Genomic DNA, 12796 nt, shown 5'->3' on the forward strand with positions numbered 1-12796 from the left:
CATGGACCCGAGTTGTCAAGCTGGTGGTGATTCCATAATGATGTGGGCGGGTCCAACTAAACTGATAACGGACTGCAAATGGTTATGTTTGCTTACTTGCAGACCTTTTGCAGCCATTCGTAGGTTTCACGTTCCCAAACAATGATGGCATTCTTACGGATGACCTCGTGCTGTATCACTGGGCCACAACTGTTCACAATTGGTTCGAAAAACATTCTGGACAATTCGAGCTAACAATTTAGCCACCTAGATCGCCGGACACAAATCCCATCAAACGTTTATGGGACATAATTGAGAGGTCAGTTTGTGCACCTTATCCTGCGCCGGCAACACTTCCGTAGTTACGGACGGTATAGAAGCAGGCGTCTTCCAGTGATTTGTTTAGTCCGTGCCACATCATTTGCTGTATTACACAGGGCAAATGGAGGTCTGACATGATATTAGGAGGTATCCCACGACTTTTTTCACCTCAGTGTATGTTGGCATTGACCTGTTTTCCTGAGCAGCAGATGTTTTCTGTTGCCAAGGCAGCACTTGTTTACAGATAATTTTCATTTTTGGGTTTCAGAATAGACACTTCTTACAGTTTAATTCTGATCCGTGGTATGCGAAATTACACCCAACACCTAATATATACGAACCAATGTCTACAAATAGGGTTTCATTAGGATAATTTTCTTTAGTTGCAGGCATGTAATTAGTTCTTTCTTTTATTTATCTGTAGATTCATATTTCTAGCACCTCTTTCAAGACTTGTAAAGGTTTCTTTCACTGCTCTTGGCATTACTGCATTTATATTGATATCATCTGCTTATGCCAGCACCTGAACTAATTTGTTCAGGGTAGGCCCCCTTGTACTGACTCCCACAAGATAATTAATCGTATGTGCTTCATTTTTTGTGATCATCACACTTGGTAACCTACAGTATTTGTATCATAATTTGACTATGATGTTTTCCATAGTAGCTTTCACCAAAGTCCATCAATTCATTAGGAATCTCTAACACTACCATTGCCATATTAAGCTCCCTTCTGTCATTGTCATAGTGTGATCTATAAAGTCTTGATATGAATCAAATTTTTCTGGTATTGTCAGTATTGTGAAGATACTGTCAACAGTAGATCTTCCTTATTATTATTAACTATAGAGCTAAAATTCCTTCTCGAGTGCCCAGCTTCTATTAAAACCAAACAGTTCCTCTCCTGATCTACTTTTGATTCTCCCTGCTCCCCTGCTGTGATTTACTCCTGTGAGTATTTTTTACCCATGTGATACTCTACCAATTCTGCAGTAAATTTAACGTCTGTCCACTCTTGCTGTCTACCAAAACGAGTTAACAGTGCAAAACTCTGCCACCCAGTTTCTAGTTGGGGATAGAGCCTTGTGGGTCCAAAATCAACTGAAATTAAACTGAAAAGAGAAAAATACAACTGTTTGGCTACAGAAGTGAAACAGAACGAATAGTAGTTATTTTCCTCCACGAATACATTAGTAACTGACCTTTTCCAACAGTGTCGAGGCTAGATGATTAATTACGCCTCCTCCCGCTCCAGACACCTTCCCCCTCCTAACTGCTACCATCTTTTCCTTTTCCTCCACAACCTCCTTTCAGGTCAACTGCAACTCAGGACTAGGGAAAGAGTGGTATCTTGAAAGCTTGACAATTTTCTGAGGTGGTGTGTCTTTCAAAATGCCACCCATCACTCAGCTGCTCACTTTTGACAATTAATGATACGACCTACGTAGTAAAAGCTTTATATTAAATACACAGGTTTTCTAGGAACTTTTATCACATTCCTCAGTCACATCTGAATAAATGGGTGGACGAGCCCACTCAAGCCAAGAAGTGACCTCTCATTATCAGATGAAATTTCAAGATTCAGAATGCTGAAGGCTGTTTCCCACCAGCATTACAAATTGGCTTCCCCAATTATTGTACAGGAGTGCGCACTAGAATGTAACCACAAATGTGTTGACTATTCCTCAGAGGATGGAACAAGGTCTACAGCAGTAGTACAGGGAGCTACAAATTCAGTATCCGGGTATTAAAGCTTTCTAACATTTCTTGGATTCAACTCACAGTAGTAAATAATACATTAAATGAAAGAGCAACTCAAATAGTTTCTCTTATGAGTGTTCAATGCGAGCACCATTCGCCACACGACACACACCAAGTCGATACGTACCAACTTTGCAAACAAAATGTTACCCCTGCTTCCAATCCCTTATCTCATGGCTCGTAACCCTGTAACAGACCTAGATGCAAGACCTGTCCCATACATCCTCCCACCACCACCTACTCCAGTCCGGTCACTAACATCACCTATCCCATCAAAGGCAGGGCTACCTATGAAACCAGTCGTGTGATTTACAAGCTACGCTGCAACCACTGTGCTGCATTCTATGTAAGCATGACAACCAACAATTTGTCTATCCACATGAATGGCCACCAACAAACTGGGGCCAAGAAACAAGTGGATCACCCTGTTGTTGAACACACTGCCAAACATGATATCCTTCATTTCAATGACTGCTTCACAGCCTGTGATCCTTCCCACCAATACCATTTTTTCTGAATTATGTATGTGGGAACGTTCCCTGCAATACGTCCTATGTTAGTGTAAATCTCCTGGCCTCAACCTTTGGTAGTCACTGTCCTCACCCATCCAGCCCCTTCCCTGTTCCCATTCCAGCACTACACAGCTGCCATTCCACCACCACACCAAGACTTTATTTCTCTCCTTTTCCACTATCACCCCCCCCTCCCCCCCCTCCCCCGCCCACCACCAACCACCTCTCCATGCACTGCACTGTGTGGCACACCTATTATACTATCCCCCCTTCTCCACCCCAGCCTCCTCCTTTCTCCAACCCAGTCGTCACTTCCATCATGCACTGGTGCTGAAGCTTGCAGCATGGTTTCAGTTGACTGAAACCACAGTCGTGTGTGTGAGTTGAGTTGTGTTTGAGTGACAAAGAGAGAGAGAGAGAGAGAGAGAGAGAGAGAGAGAGAGAGAGAGAGAGAGAGAGAGAGAGAGAGAGAGAGTCATTGGCAAAGGCCTTAACAGCCAAAATCTATATTTGTGAGTCTTTTTGTTGTGTCTATCTGTGACTCAGCATCTCCACTATTTGGTGAGTAGCAACTTTCCTTCTCATAATGTTGAGTTGTCTTTCATTTGATGTATTATTTACAATTTTAAGTTGAATGCAAGAAATGCTAAGAAACCTTAAATCCCAGATATTTATTTTGAAACACCCTGTACTTTGTTGAGTGTGTGTATTTCAACAGATATTTTCCCTTCCCTTACTTTTTCTTGTGACTGCCTTTTGTTGTATCACATAACTTTCACTGCCTTCAACCTAGCCTTTACAGTAGGTCCTCTTTCCCCACGAGGATTGCCGAGACAGTTTTAGAGAGACACAAGTTGGTGAAGTGGCGTCCAATTTAAAGACTTGCACTGAATTGTTGTGTCACAGAGAATAATTATTATCATCACTAAATCTTCTCTTAAAGAGCCTATTTCTCACAACTTTATTTCGAAATACTTACCATCATATTCTGGAAAATAGTCTACTAGATGTGAATACATGATTTTCTCTTCGAGGAGATCCTTCTTGTTCAAGAACAGGATGACTGAGGAGTGTTGGAACCAGGGATATGTTATGATCGTTTTAAACAATGCTTTGCTTTCTTCCATCCGATTCTGCAACAATTTTGAACACCGTTTCAGGTGCCAATCGCATCTGATATGCAATAGGTACAAGTTTTAATTAATAGCACTGACACATAAGATGCTAAATGATGTTTTTTTAAAGGTTACTCATAAATAAGATCTATTAGGAATACTTAATATTAATCCCATTTCAGGTGCCAATCGCATCTGATACGCAGTAAGTACAAGTTTTAATTAATAGCACTGACACAAAGGATACTAAATGATTTTTTTTAAAGGTCACTCATAAATAAGATCTACTAGGAATACTTGATATTAATGCTCAGGTTAAAAGAATTATAAATAAAAAAATTATGAATTAGGGAGGCACAATCAGGTGTACAAGGAAGACCAAAAATGCTCACCTCATTTTCAGATTCAAACAGAATTTGGTCGTATTCACTTAATGCTACCAGGAAGATAATGGAAGTAACATTTTCAAAGCAGTGTATCCACTTCCTTCTCTCCGAACGCTGTCCTCCTACATCTACCATCCTGTGGGAGACAGTACAAATGCAGTAACATGCTCGAGACATTCATACAAAATGTTACATTTGAAAATAGTGTCGCCTCTGTAAATATCACACTATTTGTGAAAGTTTGATTCAAATTTACAGTAATAGAAAACTATAAATTCATAAAATTAAATTGCTGAGAATACTTATTGAACTGATCAATAAACACAGTGTTATTACACACTATTACTGTATAATCAAGAAGATATAACCAAAAGTTATTAGAAATTAAGCAAGTGCAGGGAATAATATTACTGTTCTTGCAGGTCTAATTTTAGCTACGTGAACTCAAACAAAGCAAAGCAAAAGAAAGGAAAATAATAATACGAAATTAATAATCTATTAAAATTCTTGAAAGCATTATTTATGACTTACTTACCCCTTTACTTCCCCCCTACACTCACCATATTCACAAACTTTTGTCCATTTAGTAACAATGACTTCTACAAATTTGCACAATCCAGAAGCAAACAGTGTTAAAGCAGTTACAAATGCCAACGGACAACAGAATTTTTCCAAGATTATCATGCATCAACAAAATAAGCAAATAAATTTGGCTTATTCAGTTTGTGGAAAATAAATCTTATTACAGACAATTATCAACATTTCTCCCACCATGAGCACACTTCCTGGAAAGTGTTCACAGTGCTGGTGCAAGAAAGATTGGCTCGGTGCAGCTCTATTCCGTGCGAGCATCCTCACCTCTGCATTACGACTGCAACTTCAATCTGTTTACTGCATTGTCTGCTTGTTTCACGGTCTGCATTTACAATTTTTACCCTCTGCACTTCCTATTATTACCAAGTCGATAATTCTTTCACGCCTCAGAACGTGTCCTATCAATCGATCCCTTCTTTTCCTTCAGTTGTGACACAACTTTCTTTTTTCCTGTAACTCAGCTCAGTACCACTACATTAAGCATGCAATCTATTTGCCTAATTTTCAGCTTTATTCTGCAGAACCACATTTCAAAAGCTTTTATTCTTTTCTTGCTTGCAATATTTAATGCATGTGATGAGCAACCAGAAAATTACCTACTTTCGATATAAGCCTATCCAGGCGATAGCAGCATCACCTAGTGAGGAGTGACTGCTAGTCAGACCCACGCACAGTGCTCGTAGTATCAGTGAGCAGGCTGTCCGTGTGTAGAAAGGGCTAGGCAGGTGATATATCGGAGTTTGATAGAGGGCAGATTGTGACTGCCCGGAGACTCGGCACGAGCGTTTCGGAAACTGCACGAATTTTCAGGCGATCGAGTAGTGCTGTGGTCAGTGCGTCCAACACACGATGAAACCAATGTGAAACCGTGTCTGGACATTATGGAGCTGGACGGCCACCCTCATTACAGATGTTCGATGTCATAGGATGGGCAGACTGGTAAAAGAAGACAGGTGGCAAACTGTGGTGGCACTAACATCAGGGTACATGTGTGTCTCAACACACAGTGCACTTAACACTTAACGATGGGCCTCCACAGCCAACGATCCATATTAATGCCAATGTTAACACCACATCAGCAACTACAACTGAAACGGGCACGGGGACTGTCGGCACTGGACGTTGGCGCAGTAGCAGAGCACTGTGCGGCCCGATAAACCCCGATACTTTCTTCACCGTGCCAACGGGAGTGCACGAATCTCATCTTCCAGGGGAAGAACTCCTAGATACCTGTACTGTGGGAGGGAGACAAGCTGGTGCCATCTCGATTATACTCTAGGGAACACACACACGGGCATCCGTGTGTCCAGTGGAGCTCATTCAAGGTACCACGACGGCAACGAGTATTGTACACTGGCTGCAGACCTAATACACCCTTTTGTGACAATTGTGTTCCCTGACGGGAGTGGCATTTTTCCAATAAGATAATGCACCCTGTTACTAGGCCAGGAGGCAATGGAGTGGTTCGAGTAACACAGTGGCGAGTTCCAATTTATGTGCTGGCCACACAACTCGCCAGATCTGAACCCGACCGAAAGCGTCTGGGATACGACTGAACGTAGCGTCAGACTTCACAGAACCCCTCCCCGGAATTTACGGGAATTAGGCGACTTGTGTGTGCAGATGTGGTGCCAGCTCCTCCCAGTGACCTACAAACACCTTATTGTTTCCACGCCCCGACATGTCGCTGGTGTTACCCGTGCCAAAGGTGGACGTACTGGCTATTAGGTAGGGGGTTACGATGTTCTGCTGATCAGTGCACATTGCACTTATGCACAAGACTACACTCCAGACTGATGCCGGCAGAAAAGACTTCCTAATACCTAAATTTATGATTGCTGTTGACAAATTTCTCTTTTTCAGAAACAGTTTTATCATTAATAGCAGTTCGCATTTTATAGCATCTCTGCTTTAGCCACTGACAGTTATACAGCTGCCCAAACAGCAAAACTAGTTAACTACTTTTAGCATCCCATTTCCAAAAGTATAATCTCTTTCAAGGCACTATCCCGTTTTTTCAACTGCTCTTACCTTTAATTCCCTTTCCATATTTCTCCTCTGATTTCTCTTCTGTTTGCTCAATGTATAAATCGACTAAGATGAGAGAGGTTAAGCAACGGAACCCAGTTTCTTGACCTCCAAAGTGAATGTTCATCAGAGACAAGAATATCTTCCACAGTGCCCCAGGGAAGTGTGAGAGTACTGCTCTCTTTTCCATATACACAAATGATCTGATGGACAGGGTGAGCAGCAATCAGTGGCTCTGTGCTGACAGTGCTGGGGTGTACAGGGAGACATTGTCATTATGAGACTGCAGGAGCATACAAGATCATTTTGACAGAATTTACAATTCATGTGATAGATAAATGACAGCTAACTTGAAATATAGAAAAAATGTAAGTTAATGTGGATGAGTAGGGGGGGAAAAATGCGTAATGTTCGGATACACCATTAGTAGTGTCCTGCTGGACACAGGCACGTCATTTAAATATATGGGCATAATATTGCCAAGTGATCTGAAATGGGATGAGCATGTAAGGATCGTAGGGAAAGTGAATGGTCGACTTCGGTTTACTGAGGGAATTTTATGAAAGTGTGATTCATACAGGACACTAGTGCAAACATTCTCGAGTACAGCTCGAATGTTTTGGGGATCCACAGCAAGTCTGACTGAAGGAAGGCATCGAAGCTATTCACAGGCGGGCTGTAAGATTTGCTACTGGTAGACTTAAACAACATGCAAGTATTACTAAGATGCTTTGGGAGAACAAATAGGAATCCTTCGAGGGAAGGTGATGTTCTGTTCGATGAACACTACTGAGAAAATTTAGGGAATTGGCACTTGAAGCTGAAAGCAGAATAATTCTACTGCTGGCAACACACATTTCACATAAGGACCATAAAAATGAAATAAATTAGGGCTTGTAAGGAGGCACACCGATAGATATTTTCCTCCTGCTCTATATGCGAGTGGAACAGGAAAGGAAATGACTAGTAGTTGTATAGGGAACCCTCTGCCACGTACTATATGGTGGGTTGTGGAGTGTGTATGAAGATGTAGACAACTGCCTCCCCTTCATCCTTTGACTTTTATAATTGCAGTATGATTTCTGTACCAGTTTTATGTTAATTTTTTGCTCCATGTATTTTACCCCTTCAGATTTTCAAAGAAAGGGCTAGGCCTTGTTCGAGCCTTATGTGACTAAGTTTAGGGAATACAGTGGAGTCTGCCAGAACCAAAATGGGGGAAGAGGGTGCAGCATAGCATGCATTGTTCAGCCAGACAATTGCCTCAACTGAAGTGATGTGACACTCTCAAGTCAGTTTACATCCACTATCTCTACACCTACTCCGCAAGCCACCCTAGTGTATGGTGAAGAGTACATCATCCTCCACTGTCCCATTTGCAAATGGTGGCTCAGGAGAATGAATGTCACTAAGCCTCTGTACCAGCTATAATTTTTCTTATTTTCTAATCACGGTCATTTTACATTATGGGTGCATCGGGAAATAATATGTTGACTGCCTCCTCATAGTGTATAGTAAACTTCCATGTGGTGCACAACACCTCTCTTGTTCTGCTGTATTTAAATCAATTCTCTTGTAGCACAATATACAACTCTTCCAGTCATTTCCCACCACACTGTAAAGAGTTCTCCATCATGGAATTAGCCAAACCCTTCAACATGTGTTCACTTCAAAGGCTCTGAACTGAATTAGTGTTGTGGAATATGGTAAACTGCAATTGGTAGTCTAAAGTTGCCTCTAGGAGTACACTGCCTCAACACCAAAATCACTCTAGCGTTTGGGAAAAAATTTCAGAAATCTGGTATTTTCTGAAATACATCTCACTTACAGTGTGTTCAAAGAAGTGACAAGAATGTGACTAAAGGTGCCAAGAATGCGAAGGCAATCACGTGATGTACCAATTTAGCTGCGAATACTGTGTGCCAATCTGTGTGTCCACAGCTACTAAAAGAGTCAATTATGAACAACTTTAATCGGAAAAATTGCAGAGATATTGTTGCTGGAAAGGTAAACCAAAGACTGCATTTTATTGGCAGAACACTTAGAAGATGTGACAGGTCTACTGCACTTCTCCGCCCTCTGCAAGAATACTGCTGTACGGTATGGGATCCTTACTGGAGAGGATTGATGAAAGATATCAAAAAGGTCCAATGAAGGGCAGCTCTTTTTGTATTATCAGGAAATAGGGGAGAGAGTGTCGTCATGGATATGATAAACAAATTGAGGTGTCAATAATTGAAAGAAAGACTTATGTTGCAGTGAGATTTTTTTTCCCCCCTTCAAAATTTCAATCATGAACTCTCTCCTCTGAATTTGAACATACTTTTGTTCCCTACTTACACAGGGAGAAATTATCAGCATCATAAACCAAGAGAAATCAGTTTGTATGGAAATAGCTAACAGTTAATTTTTCCACACACTGTTCCAGAGTGGCACATTAGAGAAATAGTCTGAAGACTAAAATGGATGTAAGAGGGTTATATCACAGCAGAATTGTTCTCATATTGTATGATGTTTACTTTTTCTCACGAGGTACATCTTTCCCTAGGAAAAGTCTGGCTTCCAAATGTTGCTTATTTGACAGAAATTTTGTTAAAAAAGTCAACAATTGAAAGTCATTACTTTACAGACCAAACACATACCTGTGTAATGTGCATTTTTTGTACAATTTGTTCATTAAAAGCCTTGCAGTTTGGGAAATCTGAATTCCAAATGAACTGAGTGCTTCGATACCCTTCACTATTACCTAATAGAAATTTATCTTACTTAGGATGAATGTGTCAAGAATAAAATTAAGGAACTTCTGAATGGATTTGGAAAAATTTCAATCACTATTTCACTGATCTATCTAGTAATAACAACAGCATTCGCAAAAGAGGATAATTCTGGAATTGTGAATTGAAACAAGCAGCTATTTGAAACTTCCAGTGGCTAAGATACAGAAAATAAATCTGTGTCACCGACAAGTTTCAGGTTATACTTAAAGACTTGAGTTTCCAATACTATCAAATAAAGTGGTAACAAGTTTACTACATGTCTCATCCACATGTCTGTGCGAAAAAAAAAAAAAAAGAAGGTTTTTCATTCTTAAATGCATGTAAGAAATAAACCCAGAAAAAACTTCACAGCGAAAGTAATTTTAAACTGGCTTTACCCTCTGTGGTCCCCAATTTTGAAGTTACGCCACATGCAAAGCAGGCAGATCATCCTCGACGAATTCCAAGGAAGGGCTGAGCCGGTCAGTTCCGTAACGAAGACTTTTAGATTAACAGAAAAGTGTAAAATTCTTTAATTTTGCGTACTAGAGCCATCCATTGTGCCAAAGCTGCTTCAGCATTTCTGATACGGTACAGGTGAAATATAAAGTTCTATAACAGCATTACGGCTACTAAAACATTTGCTTTGAATTCAATTCCTTCCATGTCAAAATAAGTACTTTTTGTGTTACATCAATCATTTTACATTACACATTATTTTTCTTTGTAAGGATCAAGAATGCACTGTTCGTAGCACATCAAACCTTCACTATTCTCAAAGGAAAGCAGACGATTGAGGGAGCAATTCCACGTTCCACACGTACGTGGTGCCTTCCCAGCGCTGCCTGTTTTCCAGTTGCACCGTGCCTCGCAGACACCCAGGCTCGGCTGTGCGCCCGACGAGCTGCGGGGCTCAAGAGCGCATCGCAGCTCACGTACTCCGTTGCCGGTACACTCGGGCTCAACTACCCAGAGAGTAGGCAACGGGACAGAAGAGGTCGGCCACAGCAGGGCTCAGGCAGGCAAATGTGGCACGATGCATGGCTCTGGCCACAGATGCATCAGAAGCAAACCAGGGGCTGAAGGTTTATGAATCCCAGAGAAAGCCCTCCAAACAACAAATAAAAATGTTGGCACAGGAAAGAGCCTCCTGTCTCCCATGGCCACACCCCTGATATATTTGCATGTATGCCCCTCAAAGGCAAGTATGAAGTTGACAAAAATGAGCAGGAAGGATGTCACAGGACTGGAATCAGGTGGGCACTGGTTGAGGTAATGTTCACCGACAGCCAGATTATGTACGTGGGGAATGTTGGTATAGACAGAGAGGAGGTATCAGTGGTGACAAGCAAGATGTGTGGTGGCAGTGGGACAGGTACAGATTTCAGATGATCTACAAAATATTTGGTGTCTTTACTACAGGAGGGTCTTTGTATTATGATTGCAGGTGTTTATTAACAAAGTGTCAGAAAGTCGTTTCTGAAAGTATTTGTATGGAGTGTAGCCATGTATGGAAGTGAAACATGGACGATAAATAGTTTGGACAAGAAGAGAATAGAAGCTTTCAAAATGTGGTGCTACAGAAGAATGCTGAACATTAGATGGGTAGATCACATAACTAATGAGGAGGTATCGAATAGAATTGGGGAGAAGAGGAGTTTGTGGGACAACTTGACTAGAAGAAGGGATCGGTTGGCAGGACATGTTCTGAGGCATCAAGGGATCACCAATTTAGTACTGGAGGGCAGCATGGAGGGTAAAAATCGTAGAGGGAGACCAAGAGATGAATAAACCAGGCAGATTCGAAAGGATGTAGGTTGCGGTAGGTACTGGGAGATGATGAAGCTTGCCAGGACAGAGTAGCATGGAGAGCTGCATCAAACCAGTCTCAGGATTGAAGACAACAACAATTAACTAAGGCAGATATATGTGTTTATTGGATGCTTTGGAGCCAGCAACTATGGGACGGGTTGCGTTTGTAGACGTTAGCAAGAAGGTAAAAGGTGAGAGTGCATGTTGGGGTACGAAGTTCTACGCATTATTAGTTCTTGTGAGGACCCTGAGGTTTTGAGGAGGGACTGCCGGTCAGTTCGTATCACAGAATTAGGGCGTGGAAGTGTCAGGAAGACGGCACAGATCCTCAATTACACTATATGATCAAAAGTATCTGGACACCCCCCAAAAACATACGTTTTTCATATTAGGTGCATTGTGCTGCCGCCTACTGCCAGGTAGTCCATATCAGTGACCTCAGTAGTCATTAGAATGGGGTGCTCCGTAGAACTCGCGGAAATCGAATGTGGTCAGGTGATTTGGTGGTCACTTGTGTCATACATCTGTATACAAGATTTCCACATCCCTTAACATCCCTAGGTCCACTGTTACTGATGTGATAGTGAAGTGGAAATGTAAAGGGACACGTACAGCACTAAAGCATACAGCCCGACCTCGTCTGTTGACTGACAGGAACCGCCGACAGTTGAAGAGGGTCGTAATTTGTAATAGGCAGACATCTATCCAGACCATCACACAGGAATTCCAAATTGCATCAGGATCCATTGCAAGTAGTATGACAGTTAGGCGGGAGGTGAGGAAACTTGGATTTCATGGTCGAGCAGCTGCTCATAAGCTACACATCATGCCGGTAAATGCCAAACACTTGGTGCAAAGAGCGTAAACATTGGACGATTGAACAGTAAAAAAACTATTGTGTGGAGTGACTAACCATGGTATACAATGGGGTGATCCGATGGCAGGGTGCTGGTTTGGCGAATGCCCGGTGAATGTGATCTGCCAGCATTTGTAGTGCCAACAGTAAAATCCTGATGCTGTGCTGTTATGGTGGGGCTGTGTTTGTCATGGAGGGGTCTTGCACCCCTTGTTGTTTTGCGTGGCACCATCACATCACAGGCCTACATTGATGTTTTAAGCACATTTTTTGTTACCACTGTTGAAGATCAATTCACGGATGGCGATTCAGCATGATTGAACACTTGTTCCTAATGCACGGCCTGTGGCAGAGTGGTACTCGACAATAGCGTCCCTGTAATGGACTGGCGTGCACAGAGTCCTGACCTGAATCCTATAGAACACATATGGGATGTTTTGGAACACCCACTTCGTGCCAGGCCTCACTGACCGACATCGCTACCTCTCCTCAGTGCAGAACTCCGTGAAGAATGAGCTGACATTCCCCAAGAAACCTTCCAGCACCTGATTCAACTTATGCCTGCAAGATTGGAAGCAGTCATCAAGGCTAAGAGTGGGCCAACACAATACTGAATTCCAGTATTGACGATTGCAGGTGCCACCAACTTTTAAGTAATTTTCAGCCAGGTGTCTGTA

At 41.9% G+C, this 12796-nt stretch overlaps 1 protein-coding gene across 6 annotated transcripts in view; it reads right to left on the bottom strand.

Moving 5' to 3' along the window:
• LOC126428295 (guanine nucleotide-binding protein G(q) subunit alpha) overlaps positions 1 to 12796 on the bottom strand; it is an 80050-nt gene that overhangs the window by 36642 nt on the left and 30612 nt on the right. For all 6 annotated transcript variants that reach the window (XM_050090215.1, XM_050090213.1, XM_050090216.1 and 3 more), the window contains 2 exons: positions 4080 to 4209; positions 3552 to 3705 (listed from right to left, as the gene is read on the bottom strand). In XM_050090215.1, coding sequence (XP_049946172.1) covers positions 3552 to 3705; positions 4080 to 4209 — 284 coding nt within the window. The remainder of the gene's footprint in view (positions 1 to 3551; positions 3706 to 4079; positions 4210 to 12796) is intronic.

Source organism: Schistocerca serialis, chromosome 12 (assembly GCF_023864345.2).
Source record: "Schistocerca serialis cubense isolate TAMUIC-IGC-003099 chromosome 12, iqSchSeri2.2, whole genome shotgun sequence".
Classification (NCBI taxonomy): domain Eukaryota; kingdom Metazoa; phylum Arthropoda; class Insecta; order Orthoptera; family Acrididae; genus Schistocerca; species Schistocerca serialis.